The sequence below is a fragment of the Callorhinus ursinus genome, unplaced genomic scaffold, assembly GCF_003265705.2.
Source record: "Callorhinus ursinus isolate GAN/ISIS: 27379988/994484 unplaced genomic scaffold, GSC_fseal_2.0 scaffold81, whole genome shotgun sequence".
In the NCBI taxonomy this organism is placed as follows: domain Eukaryota; kingdom Metazoa; phylum Chordata; class Mammalia; order Carnivora; family Otariidae; genus Callorhinus; species Callorhinus ursinus.
This window is the reverse complement of record NW_027397143.1, coordinates 3272767-3291559: the sequence shown is the minus strand read 5'-3', so window position 1 is coordinate 3291559 and position 18793 is coordinate 3272767. Positions and strand designations below refer to the sequence as shown.

Below are 18793 nucleotides of genomic sequence, written 5' to 3'. Positions count from 1 at the left end.
GTTTGGATGGTAGGCAGGGCCTGCAGCGGCCCTCTCTCCTCCTCCTGCCTCCAAGTGTCCTGCTCCCCAGGCCAGAGTCCTTCGGGAGACCTGGGACCCATTCCCTTCCCAGGCCACCACCCAGGGCCCTGAGAGAGGGGCCGTGAGCAGCCCTGGGGGGAAAGTGGCACATCACAAGGATCTCACACAGTGACCAGCCTTGCTCCACACCCCAAATCCTAGCCCTGGCTCACACTGCCCCATTGCTAGACTGGGCCTGTCCCCTGCCCCACGTGGCCACAACCCGAGCCCATCCACATCCAGAGGCCTCGCTAGCCCTGCCTCACGTTGCCCTCTGACTTTAGCTTCAACTGCAGCTGTTCCTAGCCATGTCCTTGATTTTCCCAGAGGAGCCAGCTCTGCTGTGCCAAGGGCTTCACCTCCTGCGCCCCGCCGCACTGTTCCTGGTGCTGTCTCTGAGCCTTGGTCCTCTTCAGCTCGGGCCCTCAGTCATCCCCACCCCGCTGCTGGGCGCAGCGGCCTCCTTGCAGAAAGGGAGGACGGTCAGGGTGGGAGGAACTTGGGCAGGAAATGGAGCCCTGTTCTCGTGCTCTGCGTAGACGGTGAGCAAGCTGGTGATCCAGAATGCCAACGTGTCCGCCATGTACAAGTGCATGGTCTTCAACAAAGTGGGCCAGGACGAGCGGCTCATCTACTTCTACGTGACCAGTGAGTGACCTGGGTGGGTCGGGAACCAGGTGGGCACAGGAGGCCGGAGAGAAGGCCTGGGAGAGGCCAGTGAGGCCAGCTGGGGCCCAGTGAGTTTCTGAGGCTGTGGGGCACTGGGGCCCTGGGTTTGGGCGGGAGGGATAGATTTGGAGGACATCAGCATATGGACCGGGGTGCTGGTGCGCTGGGATGGAGGGGCACCCGCTGCCCCCAAACCTGGAGGTGCCTCCCCACTGGTGTCCCTCCACTCCTTGTGGCTCCGTCTCCCTCCCGCCCCCTTCCCAACACAGCAGCTGGCTCACAGGTACACTTTTCTGGGGAGAAGACCCATAGCTTTCTCCGATGTTCAGATGCGTTAGTGACCCCAGGAAAGCTAAGAAGCCCATTAAAGGACAGTCACTGGGCCCAGGAGTGTAGATGAGGGCACCCCAAGGAGACATGGGGCCAGAGACAACACTCTGCAGGAGGGAGCCGGGAGAGGAGCCCAGGAGCCCCACGAGGAGTGTGGCCAGCCGGACAAGAGGAAATCAGGAGCAAGGCATTGCCACAAGCTAATGAAACAATGAGATTATTTCCAGGAGAAGACAGTGGTGGAGGGTGGTCCGCAGCCATGAGGATGGGACGGGACCGCACCAAATGTGCTGATAAGGACTGCACTGATGGTCTGGGCTCCTGGGAGCAGTAGGGGCAGCAGCCGGGGTGGGGCTTGTCCAGGAGAGGGCTAGAAGAAGGTGAGGCAGGAGGAGTCAGTGGGGCTGACTTCAGGGAGCTGGTCCCACTGGTCAGTGTTGGGGAGAAGAGGGGTGAAGAGAGCTCCCTGGTGGGGTACCCAGCCCAGATACACGTGATGCATGCTCTTGGTTGAGAGCAGAGTGAGTCCAAAGGCAGTCGGGAAAGGGAGAGCGGGCACCACGGCAGGCAGGGAGGTGAGCCAACTCTGGGAGACGTGTCACGGAGCCTCCTCCTGCCTCCCCAGATATCCCTGATGGCTTCAGCATAAAATCCGAGCCATCGGAGGAGCCCCTAGAGGGCCAGGACGTGCGCCTGAGCTGCCGGGCAGACAACTACACCTACGAGCATCTGCGTTGGTACCGCCTCAACCTGTCCACGCTGCACGACGCGCACGGGAACCCGCTGCTGCTCGACTGCAAGAACGTGCACCTCTTCGCTACGCCTCTGGCCGCCCACCTGGAGGAGGCAGAGCCAGGGGCGCGCCACGCCACGCTCAGCCTGACCATCCCCAGCGTGGCGCCCGAGCACGAAGGCGACTATGTATGCGAGGTGCAGGACCGTCGCAGCCACGACAAGCACTGTCACAAGAAGTACCTGTCAGTGCAGGGTGAGGCGGGCGGGGCTGCAGGGGAGGGCTGGAGGCGCTGCCCAAGGAGACTTTCTCCCCTCCCAGAACGCGCCTGGGCTGTCACTCGGGGAGCCTGAACCTGCGGGAGGGTCCTCTCCCCCACCCTCGCTGTGGAGGTCCACAGCCCTCCCAACCGTGCGCTCAAACCCGATCCTTCCTAGAGCTTGGCGCCATCCGTCCCCCCTCTCTGCTCCTAGCCCTGGAGGACCCCTTCCCCGCACGCCCTCCTGCTTTCTGCAACTCCACCTAGCTCCCTCTCCACCGCCACCCCTAGCCCTGGAAGCCCCGCGGCTCACGCAGAACTTGACTGACCTCCTGGTGAACGTGAGCGACTCCCTGGAGATGAGGTGCCCGGTGGCCGGGGCACACGTGCCCAGCATCTTGTGGTACAAAGATGAGAGGCTGCTGGAGGAAGAGTCTGGTAGGGTGGTGGACGCGGGCCAAGGGCGGGGCTGCAGAGGCACACCAGGTTGAGGCCCCAAACCCCTCTGAACTCAAAGCAACCCAATGTCCCCTGCAGGAATCGACCTGGCGGACTCGAACCAGAAGCTGAGCATACAGCGCGTGCGTGAGGAGGACGCGGGCCGCTACCTGTGCAGCGTGTGCAACGCCAAGGGCTGTGTCAACTCCTCCGCCAGTGTGGCGGTGGAAGGTCCGGCCTGCCCCTTGCACCCTTCCACCCACCTGCCCCCCCCACCCGCACTTGGCGCCTTCTCAGAGCCACCTCCCTCAAGTCGTGCCCACCAGAAGGGGAGCTGCTCGCAGGGTGCACCCTCCTCCCCCTAACGCGCACACACACGCGCACACACAAGACTAGCCCCTTTCTGTCCACTCAGGCTCCGAGGATAAAGGCAGCATGGAGATCGTGATCCTTGTCGGCACCGGGGTCATCGCTGTCTTCTTCTGGATCCTCCTCCTCTTCATCTTCTGTAACATGAGGAGGGTGAGCACTCCTCCCAGAACTGAGCCTCTCAACCGCTCCTTGTGGGGTCTCTGTACGCCCCGCACAGCCTGTAAGATAAGGAATAAGGTCCTCAACCGCCCTGGCTCACCTGGCAGCCTCACCTCCTGGGAAGCCTCGCTGAGCCCTCCATGCTGGGCTCTTGCACAACCAGAGATTGTCAGTCCGTCTGTCCCCTCCTTGCTTGAGAGCCCCAAAGGAGATCCCATCTGTCCTGGGGAAAAGTTCACCCAAGACCGTGGTGCGGCCAAATCAATTAGTTGTCCCCACCCCCACCCCAGCCAGCCCACGCAGACATCAAGACGGGCTACCTGTCCATCATCATGGACCCTGGGGAGGTGCCTCTGGAGGAGCAGTGTGAATACCTGTCCTATGACGCCAGCCAGTGGGAGTTCCCCCGGGAGCGGCTGCACCTCGGTGAGGCGGTCCCCCAGCCCGCCCCACCCTACCCTGCCGGCCAGCATAGACCGCTTCTCTCTGAAGTGCTGAAATCCCTCCATTCTCAGGCCAGAAAGTCACGCCTGGCCCCCACCTGGCCTGACCTGCCCATCTGGGCGTGCATCCCAAGAACTGGAGCCAGGGTTCCAGTTCTCAGGCTCCCCGGGGTCACTTCCCGCGGCTCTGAGCAGGGCGGGGCCCATCACACCTGCTGGGAGAGGATGCAGGCCTTCCTGTCCGCCTCTCCTCGCCCCCCCCCCCACTCTCTCTCTCTCCTGCTCTCCGTGCTCTTCCTGTTTGGCCGAGAGGCTCCCGAGTTTCCTCCCCCTCCTGGGCCTTCCTTCCTGGCCCTCCAGGCGGGTCGCCCCTGCTGCCCGTCCCTCTTCACCCTCGCCCTTGTACAGCTCACCTGGACCCGGCTCCCTACCCCCCACAGGGAGAGTCCTCGGCCATGGGGCCTTCGGGAAGGTGGTGGAAGCCTCGGCTTTTGGAATCCATAAGGGCAGCAGCTGCGACACTGTGGCTGTGAAAATGCTGAAAGGTGTGCGGTCAGCTCGTGGAGGCGGGGGCGGTGGGACTGGCGGGGGCAGCGACTCTGGGTGGGCTGGGGGGGCTGTGGTTCGGGAGGGGAAACTGACGGTCAGAGCCAGAGTCTCCCCCAGGGTTCTTCATGGAGGCCCTGGGCTCGGATCTGAGGAATTCTTCCCAGTGCCACCTGAAACTCCAGCCTCCAAGGGGCGAGCAGGACGAGCTGGGGACCCTACGCCCCCACGGGCAGGAGCTCTGGCTGCGCCTTAGCTAAGCCAGTGGCCGGGAAGCGGGACGCGCAGGGGTTGGGAGCGGCGGGCTCAGCGCCCCCATGCGAAGCCCTCATGTCCCCTCCAGAGGGCGCCACAGCTAGCGAGCACCGCGCCTTGATGTCGGAGCTCAAGATCCTAATCCACATCGGTAACCACCTCAACGTAGTCAACCTGCTGGGGGCGTGCACCAAGCCCAATGGTACGGAGCTCGCGGCCCCTGGCTCCCTGGTGGGAGGGGCCTGTTGGGCTTGTATGGGCGGGGCCGGGCCGGGGCGGTGCAGGAGGGCGGAGGGGGGGCGTTGCTGAGGGGCTTGCGTTCCGGCCTGCCCCCCGTCACCAAGCGCCTGGCTCCTGCCCTGCCCTAGGTCCCCTCATGGTGATCGTGGAGTTCTGCAAGTATGGCAATCTCTCCAACTTCTTGCGTGCCAAGCGGGAGGCCTTCAGCCCCTATGCGGTAAGTGGGAGCCCGGCCAGTGGCCGGAGCTCTGCCGGGAGCCCTCAGGACGCCAAGGTGGGCTAGGCGGAGGGGAGCGGGGGGAGTGGAATGGCTCTGCTGTGGGTGGCGGAGCCCCCCTAAGACCCACTCTCTGCCTTCGCAGGAGAAGTCCCCTGAGCAGCGAAGGCGCTTTCGCGCCATGGTGGAAGGGGCCAAAGCTGACCGCAGGAGGCCGGGAAGCAGCGAGAGGGTTCTCCTCTCCCGCCTCCTGATGGGCAAGGGCGGAGTAGGGCGGGCCCCTCCGGTCCAAGAAGGTAAGAGCCTGGCTTCCCCTTGCCCGAAGAGGTCTGGCTGGCAGGAGGATGCCTCATGATCAGGGGACTGTGGGAGAAGCTGGCCTTGGGCCCTTCCTGGAGGGGCTTACCTAGGAGAGTGTGTAATGGGCTTTTCTTTTGGGAGGGAGGACACCACAGGGACAGTTTCCACAGAGACGGTTGACATTTGATTGGGCATCACTGGCCATCTAGGCCTTTGCCTTCCAGACACGGGTGGGAGTAGCAGGTGCAAAGGTCCGGGGACGCAACAAGATTCCCGGCTCTGGGAGTGGTTAGTGGGTGTTGCAGAGAGAGTGGGTGCTGAGGGGCAGGGGAGGGGGCCCACACGCTTGTTAGCTAGCGCCAGGGGCCTCAAGGGCCCGACCAGGAGGGGTGCGGCCAGGGGCGATGAACACATGGTCCCTTTGGGGAAGGGTAGAAGATGAGAGCCATGGAAGAGGCCCCCCCCCCCCCCCCCCCCTGACCCCTTTTTGCCCCTTTGTTCAGCCCAGGACCTGTGGCTGAGCCCGCTGACGATGGAGGACCTTGTCTGCTACAGCTTCCAGGTGGCCCGAGGGATGGAGTTTCTGGCCTCCCGCAAGGTGACTGCCCCAGCAGGCCCCTCAGAGGGGAGGAGGGTGCAGACCACCAGCATACAGGCCCTATCCTAGCTCGCCTCACAGCAATGCCGTGGTCAGCACGCGTTACTCCCACTTTGCAAAGGAGAAAACTGAGACCAGAGTGTGGAAGTGATTTCCTGAGATCTCTAGCTAGTCAGTGACAGAGAGGTGAATGTGGAATCTGTCCCACCCCACAGCCTCCTCTGTCCCCATAGTTCCATGAGCCCTCTCCATGGAGAGTCCTGCGGAAGCATAGAAATCGCTCCATGAAAGAGCGAGGCTCAGGCACGGGTGGGCCCCGGGGACCTGTGCTGACCACCCCCTCACCCCTCCCCGTCCTCCTAGTGCATCCACAGAGACCTGGCCGCTCGGAACATCTTGCTGTCAGAAAGCGATGTGGTGAAGATCTGTGACTTCGGCCTGGCCCGCGACATCTACAAAGACCCTGACTACGTGCGCAAGGGCAGTGTGAGTGCAGGCCACGGAGGGAGGGCAGGATGGGGGCACGGACCTCCCATCCAAGAGCCATCTCCATGGAAGGTCACAGAGCCCGCACCTACAGGGACCTTAGTGGCCCCACCAGGAAGTAGAGACAGGAGCCGATGGGCAGGGACACTGGTGCTTCAGCTGGAGCTTGTGTGGCCCCCTGCCTTTGTCCATGAGGTGGACGCTGACTGACCCCGCATGCCTGCCCTGCATGGGCTCGGCATCAGAGGTGGACCCTGCATGGTGCAGTCACAGAAGGGCATGTGGGTGCTGGGAACAGTGTGCGTCTCATCGGTGGTGCTCAGAGGTGGCCAGGAAGGCACTTGAATGAACACTCAAAGCTAATTGGGGGTTTGTGCCCCGGAGGAGGAAGGAAGAGGCTTGGAGTGGGGGACAATGGGCAGGATGGGTCTAGGATGTGGTGGGCCACCCTGTCAGCCTAGCCACCGTGAGGAAGGCCTTTGCCCTTCACTCAACTCACGGCTGAGTGGAGGCGGGTGGATGGGAGAGTCAGGTGCACCTTCCAGAAGCTCCCTCTGCAGGCTGTGAGGAAGGAGGGGGTGTGCTGGGGTGGAGGCCGCGGCCAGTCAAGAGGGGCCAGATGCCCTCAGGGCTCCCAGGTAGAGGCCCCGGGAGGTAGAGAGACAGACGATGGGGAAGGCACATCACAAGCCCCAGGACGAGCAGTCAGAAGTGATGCACGGCTTCCAGTGTGGGGACCAAGTGAGCAGCGGAGGTGGGGACGGTGAGGGGGTGCAGGGTCCCAATTCCTCAGGGGCTAGGTCTGAGGTCTGGGGGAAGAGGGGTTCCAAGTGCCCCCCAAGAGTACACAGGGGAAGAAAGGGGCCCAGACAGACCCAGGAGAGCAGCAGGGCAGAAGCCTTCAAGGAAGACACCAGGCACCTACGGGGTGGGGGCCAACTGTGAGAGTTTTGTGAACGCACAAGGGGTGGATATGGCCCAAGGCCTTTCTTGGGGTGTGGCTCCAGAGTTCCAGGCAGGCTGGGGGTGAGAGAGGGGCTGCCCACGTGTTTGGCCTTCTTCCTCTCTTCCCTCCCTCCATGGAGACGTGCTTCCTTCTGCCTCCCCCAGGCCCGGCTGCCCCTGAAGTGGATGGCCCCTGAGAGCATCTTTGACAAGGTGTACACCACACAGAGTGACGTATGGTCCTTTGGGGTGCTGCTCTGGGAGATCTTCTCCCTGGGTAAGTGCAGGGCAGGCTGTGGGGGAGGGGAGAGGCAGGATCCTAGGCTGCAGGTCATGGCACCTGCCCTTTTGAAGCAGGGGGCCGACTGGCCCAGAGCTGTTGCACCTGCAGCAAGCGGTCGTTCTTCAGCAAGTGGTCCAAGAGCCCTCCACCTCTCCCCTTTGCCTCCACCATGGGCCCCCCTGGCGCCACCTCTGCAGGGTGGTGTGCTCTGGCCTCTGACAGGTGACAGGGCACGGCCTGTGTTTCCTGGGCAGTCCCCGGGATCAGCATAGGTCCCAAGAGGAGAGGCCTCATGGGTCCCCCAGATCTTCACCTCCCTGGACGAGCCCCCTCCTCAACCTGTCACTGGGGAGACCGCTCCTGCCTTCAAGGGCTGGGGAGTGTCCCGGAGGAGACTGGATGCTCAGGCACAGGTATACCTACTTATGAGAGCTCCACGTGGGCCCCTGGGCCCCGCCGGGACCAGGATGAAGCCCCCACGCTAGGCCAGAGTTGGGCAGTAAGCCAAGGGAGAAGCAAAAGCTCCAAAGAGCCACCAGGATGAATGCTATCGCTACAAACACAAGGGCCTGGAGAGCGCAGGGAGGGGCAGGGCTGTGTGCGAGCTGGAGGGGAGGGCACAGCTGATGAAGGGGCTCGCTGGGGAAGACGGCAGGCCAGGGTGAGGGGGCAGCCCAGGCTCCTGGTCCCCACGCATTGGCGGTTGGCCAGGCATGGGCAGGGGGAGTCAGGAGGTGCAGCAAGGCGGGGAGGGGAGGTCGGTGCAGGCCCTGCGAGCCGGCCAGGGGGAGGACCCCGGACTCTGAGTCCCAGGGGAGCCACTCAGGGCTTAGAACAAGGGAGAGAGCAGCGTGACTTGTCTTACGAGGATCGCCCTGCTGCTGTGCGGCTTGCCCTCGGGGGCCCAGGGGGACCGAGAGGCCCTTTGGGGCTGTTTCTCCTGTGGCCAGGTGCCGCAGGGCTAGGACGAGTTAGGTCCCGGGTGGGTTGGCAGGCAAAGCCACAGGATGTAGGAAGGGGTTCGATTGGCCAGGGAGGGTGTCTCTGAAGAGGGGTGATTGTGACAGGCCTGGCTTGATTGGCTCAGTGTGGCTCCCTGACCCTGGTGATCCCCCATGTTTTCATCCATAATCCTCTTTTAACCAAATGAACAATCATTGGGAGACAGAAGTGCCTTGGCTGCCCTGGCCCCCGGCCCCCAGCCCCAACCCTGGCCTGAAAGCAGCAGGACCAGCCCCCTGCCATAGGGGGCCAGGAGAGAGGCAGTCTGGGGGGCTGGGCTGAGCTGCAGGTGCCTGCTCCCCACTCACCCCTACCTCATCCTGTTCTGCCATCAGGGGCCTCCCCCTACCCGGGGGTGCAGATCAACGAGGAGTTCTGCCAGAGGCTGAAAGAGGGCACAAGGATGCGAGCCCCAGAGCTGGCCACCCCCGCCATGTGAGTTTCCCGGCTGGCTCTGCTGGTGGTGGGGGGTCGGAGGGGGAGGGAGGTAGCCCTGGGTGGGGGGTCTTGTAGCAGGCAGGGGGCAGGAATAGGGAGGGGCTGCAGACATGGGGTTTGGGTAGAGACCTGCAGATGAAGTCTCTTACTCCACCCCTGACCCCCTCACTGGTCCATTGACAGCTCTCCTCCCCCCACCCCCAGGCAGAAGAGTCTGGGTGGGCCGGGGCAGCGGGGGGCGTGAGGGACCGGGGTTAGGCAGGGGAGCTGGGGTCGGCCGGTGCAGGGTGCAGGCATGCTCAGACCACAGGCCAGCAGCCAGCTTTACCCACAGACGCAGTGTCATGCTGAGCTGCTGGTCAGGAGACCCCAAAGAGAGGCCTGCATTCCCAGAGCTGGTGGAGATCCTGGGGGACCTGCTGCAGGGCGGGGGCCGACAGGTAAGTGTGCCTCTGTCCTCCCGGTTGGGCTGCAGCAATCTCTGGCCCCCAGCCCCAGGGCCCTCAAGCAGCTGACCAGGGCCCGTCTTTGGCCATGAGGAGCCCTAGGCTAGTCTTCAGGGGGTCTGCAAGGAGACCCTGTCTCCGGCCAAAGGATGGTGTGTCCCTCCCTCCACCTGCCTCTTTGCGCTTCTGCTTCCTATAGCTCTGCCCCCCACACCCACCCCTGACTTCCGTCTCCCTCCCCCAGACGCTCCCCTGGGCGGGGGTGGGCGCGGTGTGCAGGGAGCTCAGCCAGCTCAGGGCTGCCCTGGTGCTCTGGGATCTGGAGGAGTGAGCGGGGGCTGCCTGCAGCATTTGGAAGTCCAAGTCTGCCCCCCAAAGAGGGGACCCTGGATTGGGATTGCCCCTGCCGCACCCCCCTCCTTGTAAGTGGGGCACCTGTTGGGAGAATTTGCCGGGCAGGCTCATTTAATCCCCAGAGCACCTTGGAGCGCAGAACTTCCCCAGTCAGGAGCCCCGGCTGTCCTGAGCGCGGGCTGGGGGCCACGGGGGCACGGTGGTCTCTCACCCCCGTGGCCTCTGCCATTCCTGCCAGGAGGAGGAGGACTGCATGGCCCCCTGTGGCTCTCACAGCTTGGAGGAGGGCAGCTTCTTGCAAGCGTCCACCACGGCCCTGCACGTGGCCGAGGCCGACACCGAGGACAGCCCACCGAGCCTGCACCGGCACAGCCTGGCCGCCAGGTCAGCGGATCCCCCCAGGGCAGGGAGAAAGCAGGTTGGACGCGGTCTATTTTATTCCCGCCAGTCATCAAGGACCAGCAGACTACAGGGACTTGAGAGACCTTTGTACACCAACTGAAAGAGCACAGTGGTTTTTTAAATGACAGTACTGGGTCTGGGGCTCCCTAGAGGGCCCGGGGAGCCTTGGGGCCCCTCCAAGACCATGTAGCCTGTGACTTCACTTTCCTCCACGCCCCCTCAGACCTTCCCTCTGCCCTGCAGCCTCCTCTGCTTCGGGCACTCCTGGACCCCGAAAGCCCCTCCCCCCAATTTGAAATTTCGGGTCCCGGGAGCAGGACGGGCCAGCCACTCACCCGTGTTCAGGATTTAGAACATAGCCTAATTTCCCAGAGTTCTGGACCCAAGGTCTCTTGCCAACAGCTATTTACACTCCAGGAAGACTGTTCACATTCCCAATGGGGTTGCCGAGAGAAGGGCTCCAAGACCCGCCACCCCATGTGCCCCAGTGGAAGACATGGGCAGGGGGGACAGGGTGCCCACTAGGCTCCTTCCACCAGCCACCCCAGCGCACACGCAAACATGCACACACAGATGCACACACGGCCCTGTGCACACAGGCCAGGTGGTGGTTTGCACAGAGGGACCCCTTCTGGGGTGAAGGCCCCCCCATCTCACCAGCCCCATGCCACACCCAGGCTGGGTGTGCTCCACTCACCTCCCATGCCCTTCCCAGGAGGTGCTCTCCTCTTGCACAGGAGAGGAGACATCGCGGGACAGGGGGGCCAAGCGGTGGATGGTGGCAGCCCCCCCCCCCCCCAGGAGGAACTCAGACCAGCACTCAGACCCAGGCCCCATACTCACAGCCCAGGCCTGGGGTCCTTCTGAAAGGAGAGGGAGCAGAAGGAGAGGTGGAGAGAGCTTTCTTCAGCACTCTGTTTTCTCCCCACAGATACTACAACTGCGTGTCCTTTCCGGGGTGCCTGGCCAGAGGGACTCAGACCCAGGGCTCTTCCAGGATGAAGACGTTCGAAGAATTTCCCATGACCCTGACGACCTACAAGGCCTCTGTGGTAAGTGGGGCAGCTGGGCCTATGCCCTCCAGATCAGGCTTTCTCCGCTGGGTGGAGGTATCAGGACCTCCCCAGGCCTGCAGGGGAAACCAGCTCAGGAAGGGGAGCTGCATTGAAATGTCAAGTCCAGATTGCACGTCGGGCATGTTGGGGTCTGTGTGTCCCTGTGATGCCACCATCTCTCAGCGTCTTTCCCCCGTGCCCTCCTCACACACACCGGTCTCCCCTTCACACAGCAGAGAAACCCAGTGGAAAGACAGCTTCTCCTTCCAGATGATTATCTTTGGATTAGCCTGAGTCAAGGCTTCCCTTTGGTGGCCACCAAGCCATGTGGCCAAAGAAGGGGACGGTGTCCCTCAAGGAAGAGGCCGGGGTACAGGGTACATGACACAGCAGTGTTCTCAGATCTACTCAAGCAGAGTAGACCTCTCAGGGCAACTGGGAGGCTGGAGCCCGTGGGTCCACTTTGCAAAAGCACAGACTCATCCTCAGCCTGGAGCAAGTACACAGAGCTGGGAACCTTCCCACCCCGGCCTCCCTGCAGACGGGCCTGCTCAGTGAGTGCTGGCCCTGGCTCCTGTCGCCCAGGGCAGATGGAGATGTTGGGGGGCCCCCAGCTGTGACAAGAGTGCTATTTCCCTCCATGTCATGCAAAACGAAAACCATGCCAAGTCACACACCATCGAAGGGCGACAGAGCCCCGCTAAATGTGGGATGGGTCTGCGTGAGGACCATTTTGTTACCCCATGAGCTGCCAGATTCTTTCAAGAGGCTCCCTGTTTCTCCCTGTGTTCCTGCTCTGCCTGCACCCTGAGCCTCAGTTTCTCCCTCCCTGGCAGGGGTGTGTGACCCTCACCTGCATGCTTCAGCGAGGAACGGACACGTGCTTTCTGTTCAGTTTCCACAGGGCGGGTGTCAGGTCTGCAGAGGAGGTCCGTGCCACGCTGTCCTGGCTCGGGGGTGCAGGGGGGGCTACCTGCAGACGGGCTTGTTCTCTCCACACAGGATAACCAGACGGACAGTGGGATGGTGCTGGCCTCCGAGGAGTTTGAGCAGCTGGAGAGCAGGTACAGACAAGAAAGGGGGCTCAGGTAGGGCTTCCAGAGCCTCTTTCCCTGCAAGGGGCCGGGACGGGGAAGCTGGGCCTGTGTGTGCCCATCACTGACTCACCTGAAACCTCTCGTAGCTCCCTACTTCTTTTTTGGGTGTTCAGAGCAAGCTGCTCTGGGACCAGCCTTTGGCCACCTGGGAAGCCGCCTCCCCCATCAGCATCCTGGCCCAGCACACCTGGTGCTGGTCCCCACACTTCCCTTCCACGTTACAGGTGCTCAGAGGCCACCTCTTTGTGAACCGAGTATGATCTAGCATGCCCACTGTGCCTATGCACCCCTCCCACAGCCAGGGGGCGCCACCACCATCCCCAGCCCGCATTTTAGCTCCCATTTAAGCTCCGAGGCCTCAGGAGCCGTCAGACAGATCATGTGACTTGGAGCTGGCTGGTGTCCTTTTTTGATACGAATGCGGTCACAGAGAAATCCTCACATGCCTGTACAGAGGGTGACCTCCCTTTGTCCAAGAAGATAGCCGCCACTCCCCCAAAAAACCCTGAATGTTTAATCTTTTAAGGGTATAGGTGAAATAGTTAAACGTCTACCTACTTACTCTAGAAGTCAACTTGCACACAGCTGTTTAAATGACAGAACCTATAGGGCGCCTGGCTGGCTCAATCAATAAAGCATAGGACTCTTGATCTGTGTCTTTGTCGGGAGCCCCTTTTTGGGGTCATCTGACACAGTTTTCTGGAACGAATCCTGGCTTCTGCCTATGCTCTTTTTTAATCAATGTGTGATGTTGTCACTGAGTTTTTTTTACCCGAGATCGCAAGTATTTATTTGTATCACGTTAGGATAGTTGATGTGATTCTTCACCTTTCCAGTAGGTATGTTTATGATCTCTGCACCTGAACCAACTAGCAGTTATTTTCCCAGCAGCCTACAAGAGGTGTGTCTGCTGTGGGTGCTGGTGGTTTGTGGGGGTCACGTACCCAGCTGTACCATGCACCTTGGCCTCCTTGATCACCTATTGGGTGATCTCCGTTAATAACCTAGTTTTGGAAAATGAATGCTAATGGCATTATTGGAAATAGTATCTGGCTAATGTTTCTTTACCCAACGGTATTTTATATCTCAAAAAAAAAAAAAAGGTAATTCAGTAAGAGGGTGAGCCAGGGGATGGTTGCTACTTAAGTTCTAATCTCCACACATCTTCATAAAAACAGCCCATGGAGTCAGGCCCCTCAGAGCCCATGCCTGTGCTGTAAGCAGGAGAGAGAGACTCAAGTTTATGTGTGAGTAGGAAACCCAGTGCTGGGACCAGCAGAGTTGTACCTGAGTCATGGAGGAAGGAAAGGAAGATGGGGCCTGCCCCGGGAGAGAGGAGTATCTCGAGGTTCTTGGGACAAACCAGGGAGATGAGGGAGGAGGCAGAGGTCTAGTGGAGGAGGCTCCAGGGCAAGTCTGAGGCACCAGGGGCAGCCGTCTGGGGAAGGCAGTGCTGAATGGCCAGTGAGCAGAACGCGAGTGCTTAGCGCTGAAGGAAGAAGAAAGTTGCAGAAGATAAGAGTCCTCCGGAAGCAAAAATCCAGAAGACAGATCTACACCCAAGGGAATTGTTTATTACAGAAAGTGCACCTCACAATAGCAGCAATACAAAGCACTCTTGTCCACACAGGTTCCCTCGGAAACACATCATGACCAGCCATTGAGAGGTGCACCTGCATTCGCTTGGCATGTGGAACATTCTCCAAACAGGTGCAAGGATAGAATGGGCCTTGGATGGCTCCATGGGGGAGAAGTAGGAGGGTTCTCTCTGCCCAGTCCTTTCTTGTCTCCTTTGAACCACTGATCAGCACTCGCCCCCACAGGGTCCTCAGTTTCAAGTCATTCATCCTGCCCTTTCAGTGGCCGCAAGGATGCCACATCCACACCCTACAGGGTGGCGTCTCCTACAAGTGTGTAGGCAAGAGGAAGATCTGGAAGCCCTCGGCTTGTGTTAGGTCAGCATGGCTATGTGGCAGCAGCTGGGGGGGGGGGGCAGCACTCCCAGCAAAGTGACTGGTTGGTTGCTGGTGGCAATACAACACCATAACACAAATGGAGCCTTTGCAAAGAAGGATGCAGTTGAAGGAATTCAAGGTGATGCCAAAGATGTGGGTGCCTTAGTCATTAAGCATCTGCCTTCAGCTCAGGTCATGATCCCGGGTCCTGGGATCAAGCCCCACATTGGGCTTCCTGCTCAGTGGGGAGCCTGCTTCTCCCTCTGCCCCTCCCCCCCACTCATGCTCTCTCTGACAAATAAAATCTTTTAAAAAAATTAAAAATATCATACACTATCCATACAGTTATTATAAAAATTAAAAAATAGAATGAAAACTTTTCAGTAGCTGTCAACACTCAAAAAAAAAAATGAAGCAGAGAAAAGCTGATACAATACTCTGACATGAATTAAATATATAATTAAACAGGAGTGGCACCAGGAGTCGGAAATTCAAACATTCAGAATGGAAATGAACAGTGCGAAGGTATCAAATGGTGGCTGATTACGTTCAGGAAAGAAATTCAAATAAAAGACAAATACCCACAAAAATGAAGACCAGGGTTGGGGGAGGCCCAAGGATCAATAAATACGATCAATGCTCCCTTTCAGGGAAAGAAACAGAAGGTGGACATGAAAAGACAAAAGAAAAGAAAACCAAAATAAATAAAGAGGTAAAAAGACCAGAAGCAAAGTTGGCAAGTGCAAACTAGTGTGCAATATTTGAGTAGAAAAGATCCAGTATAGATAAAATTGGAGTCTCCGAAGGAGACGATGCTGGCCGTGGAACAAAACTAATATTTTAAAATTGTAACCCAAGGGACCCTCTCAAATAAAAGAAGAACTGAATGTACATAGCAGAAGAGGGCCTGGGAAAACTGCCCCAGAGCAGTGGACTTGGCTGCATATCTGAGTTGAACTGTTAGATTTTCAAGGTAAAGATTCTGGGAATTCAGGCAAAAAGGCTGAGTCATTTATGAAGGAAAGAAAAAAAGTCAGGTTGGCACCAGGCTTGAGCACCATGCACAGCAAAAACAAAATCAGAAGAAATGAAGCAAGGTCTTCAAAAATCTCAAAGAAGGGGCACCTGGGGGGTACAGTCGGGTAAGCGTCTGACTCTTGGTTTCGGCTCAGGTCATGATCTCAGGATCATGAGCTCCAGCTCCACGCTCAGTGGGGAATCTGCTTGAGAATTCTCTCTCCCTCTCCTTCCCTCTGCCTCTCTCCCCACTGGTGCTCTCTCTCTCAAATATATATTTTTTTCAAAATCTCAAAGAAAGTGAGAGCTAAGTAGGGAGCATCCTAGGGCCGTCGGGGAGGAGGGAGGGGTGGGGGCTGGCACCTCTCTCAGGGTGAGAAGCTTGGTGCTCATTCTGGGAATGACGAAGAGCCATTGGGGGATCTGTCAGGAGAAGGACATTCTCTGGCAGAAAGGATCTCTGAAGCAGCATTGGGAGAAGAGAGACGGGCCAGGAGAGTGCAGAGCGTCAGAGGTGGGCGCTCACTCTGGACCGGGGCCGGGCATGCAGAGAGGGGCTCGGGCCCATTCTGGAGTCAGCACAGACAAGACTTCTGGATGGACTGGATGTGAGGGGTTTGGGGAAAGGGAAGAGCAAGGATGACGCCCAGGGCCCTGAGCCATGGAGTCAAGTGCGTTTACAGAGATGGGCGAGTCTGGGAGAGAAACAGGTCTGGGAGCACAAGGTGGGCGTTCGTCATCCCACGTGCAGGCTGGGGACAGAGAAAGCTCCAGGGTTTGCCAACCCTCACGTCATTCTGGTTCACTGTGCGAGTCAGGTCTGTGTCTCCAAGGGCTCTGCACCCGCTTGGAGCTCTGGTGGTGTCTTTGGTGACTCCAACCAGACCCCCACCGGGGTCCTGTGCCTTTTCTCTTCTTGTCTTACTGACCATCACCTTCCCTGTCTCAGCAGCTGTAAAGGACCGGGCCGGAACGTGGACGTGACCAGGGCGCACCCTGACACCCAAGGGCGGCGGCGGCGGCCGGACCGGGGGGCACGGGGAGGGCAGGTGTTCTACAACAGCGAGTACGGGGAGCTGGTGGGGCCGCAGGACAAGGGCGACTGCCCCCCATCCGCCCGTGCACCCTTCTTCACAGATGACAGTTATTGAAGCAGCGCCAGGCAAGGCCCCTAAGCCCTCGGGTCTGACAGCTGGTGGGGGCCGTGCCTAGAGGCAAGCAGAGGGCTGGGTACTCCTCTCCCTCAGCTTGGTCAGCACATGTTTCCTCCTCCCTAGTTAGGAAGAGCAAGACCGAGGCTCCAGGGCTCCCCCGGACTCCATCACCACACCTGCACCCCCAGGCCACCCTGCGGATCCCCCGGGGCTGCCTTCCCTTGAGATTCAGATTCCATTCAGCCCCATACCCACGGGGCTGGTCTGGATTGCCTCCTCCCACCATGGTGGGTAGGGGCATGATCCCCATTTTCTGAGGAGGACTCTGAGGGTCTGAGAGTCACAGTGATGGACGTGAAGCCAGACTTGAGCTGCGGTCCCCAAATCCCACCCCACTCATTGTGGGAATGTCCCCGCTCATTCCTGTGGGAATGGCTTTCTTGGCTCTCCAAGGCTGAGAGAGGGCACCATATTTCCATCTCAAACAACAAATAAGGAGTTGGGGGGGGGATGGGGTGTCCTCTCCAGAGCCCGGCCAAACAGCTCACCCTCCCAGGGGCTGTGGTCTCTGCTGGGCCAAGCGTCACAGTGTACCTACCCCTGGGTAATGACAACTATTCAACAGATGCTTTTTCATTAGAACTTCAGAGACTCTTGGAGCTGCTGTGAATAATTTAGTTTTCAAAACGTTAGTCTGAGGAGAGCCCAGGAAGGTCTTTCTGAATCTAGATGATTCTTGCCTCTGACCCCCAGGCAGGTGCCGACATAGCACAGGCCACTGCGGCCCCACCTGCCTGGCTCAAAACTGGAAGAAGCAGCTGATGGTCCAGAACAGCCCAGTTTGAGAAATAGCTGGTTCTTCCCTCGGAGGCTGGGATCTGCCACCCACGGCACCTTCCAAGCTGTGAATGGCCTTTTGAGAAGCAAACACCGCGGGACCCACTGAGGAAGGTCTTTGGTGCTGGCCCAGAGGAGCTGCCACATGTGCCAGGAGGCCATCAGCAGACGTTCTGGTGGCCCCAGGGGGCCCCTGTGTTCATCCCCCCCCCCCCCCCCCCGGTCTGTGCCTGATGTCGGCGCCCTGGCAGATCAAGCCTCTGGCCTCCCAGGAGAGTGGCCAAGAGCCCCCTGGAGGCTGGAGCTGTTCTGCCCAGGGCCCCCCCATTCCAGCACTCACTGCCCAGCCACCCCTAACCCCGGCCGAGAGAGACCCTTCTCCAGTTAGCACCGTGGAGATGGACATCCCACCCCCACCCCACGAGACGCTTGCAGGACAGGCGGCCATGCAGCGAGCAGGGGCTTGCCCAGCAGAACATCCCCTCCCCCCACCACCCCTTGTGTATTGTGCCTTTAAGATACGTCGAACGCACATGTCTCTACAATCGTTGCTGTCCCCAGTGGCCCTCCTCCTCTGATGTCACCTGACTGGGAGACACAGTTCTCAGGCTTAGCTGGTGGAAGTCCAGAGGCTGTTCTCACCCAGAGGGGCAAGGCCCATGATGCAGGTGCAGGGGCGCCGCCCCCTCCAGGGCCCTCCCTACATGCATACCACCTGTTTACGTCCCCTCTCCCCCTGTCACATGACTGCACCCGCGAAAATGTACTGGGAAGAAAACCCACCACAGCCTTGTAGACCATGTGTTCCGAAAAGATCTAAAATATTTAACAAACGATAATAATAAATTTGATGCCAGTCTTTGCGTTACAATGAATGGATTCTCAGCTAAGTCCCGGCTGTCTGTGAAGATTGGATTCCAGCGTCCTCCCACGGGATCATCAGCCCCACCAGGCCACTGGACAGGCCACGCCAAGGACCAGACAGCAGAGGCCTGGGCTCCGGGTCCTCCCCGCCCCCCAGCCAGTTGTGCAGTCCCCCAAGGCCAGCAGCAGAGGGCGCTCGGGAAGCACCAGGAGGCCGGGCTCCTCTCCCCATGCCGGGAAGCACCCAGCCTGGTGAGCAGCAAACCCGTCCTAACGTCTGCTTTATGGGTAAAGTGACAAGGCTCTCTGTCCCCACCTCCTAGAGCCAAATGCTGCCTCCGGCCCTGAGTATCAGTGACCCAGGGGCCTGTCTCCCCGGGGCCCAGCAGGTGCCTTCAACCACCCCCATCCACACCCAGGGGGACAGGCCCAGAGGGAGACAGGCCCAGAGGGGTGCAGCGAGCACCCAGGTCACCTTGCTGGTTAAGTGTGTGTCTGGACTCTGAGATCAGGGAGGTCTAAGCTGGGACCCCAGCTTCATCACCCCCCGGGAAGATGCGCTCCAGCCAGGCAGGTGTGGCAGGGCCCTCCACAAGCCCTGCCCTGCCATGTTTGTGTGATTTCCCTTCACACGTGAGCGGATGGCATAGGGATGGCTGTGGATTGGGGCATGACACTGGCCATAGGGATGTGGCCCAGCAGCAGCCTCAGGGGTTCGGGGGGCGGGGGGAGAGCAAGCAATGACCCCTAGACCTGGCTTTGGGCTGGGCCCAGGGGACACCTCACCCAGGGGAGCAGATAGGATGGAGCCCAGCAAAGGTCAGGAGCCAGAGGTCATC

The 18793-nt window shown here is 59.8% G+C and overlaps 1 protein-coding gene across 7 annotated transcripts in view; it reads left to right on the top strand.

Moving 5' to 3' along the window:
• FLT4 (fms related receptor tyrosine kinase 4) overlaps positions 1–17949 on the top strand; it is a 40862-nt gene extending 22913 nt beyond the window's left edge. For 4 of the 7 annotated variants that reach the window (XM_073887581.1, XM_073887583.1, XM_073887578.1 and 1 more), the window contains 19 exons: positions 600–708; positions 1685–2047; positions 2343–2489; positions 2589–2720; positions 2905–3011; positions 3311–3446; positions 3904–4008; positions 4353–4466; positions 4633–4721; positions 4867–5017; positions 5525–5619; positions 5983–6105; positions 7216–7327; positions 8671–8770; positions 9108–9213; positions 9812–9957; positions 10907–11027; positions 12033–12118; positions 16052–17949. In XM_073887581.1, coding sequence (XP_073743682.1) covers positions 600–708; positions 1685–2047; positions 2343–2489; positions 2589–2720; positions 2905–3011; positions 3311–3446; positions 3904–4008; positions 4353–4466; positions 4633–4721; positions 4867–5017; positions 5525–5619; positions 5983–6105; positions 7216–7327; positions 8671–8770; positions 9108–9213; positions 9812–9957; positions 10907–11027; positions 12033–12118; positions 16052–16250 — 2541 coding nt within the window. In that variant the 3' untranslated portion in view covers positions 16251–17949. Of the gene's footprint in view, positions 1–599; positions 709–1684; positions 2048–2342; positions 2490–2588; positions 2721–2904; positions 3012–3310; positions 3447–3903; positions 4009–4352; positions 4467–4632; positions 4722–4866; positions 5018–5524; positions 5620–5982; positions 6106–7215; positions 7328–8670; positions 8771–9107; positions 9214–9811; positions 9958–10906; positions 11028–12032; positions 12119–13757; positions 13771–14162; positions 14740–16051 lie in introns of those variants that run through there. The other 3 variants (XM_073887579.1, XM_025862673.2, XM_073887580.1) reach the window with 2 other exon arrangements.
• The last annotated feature ends 844 nt before the right edge of the window (positions 17950–18793 follow it).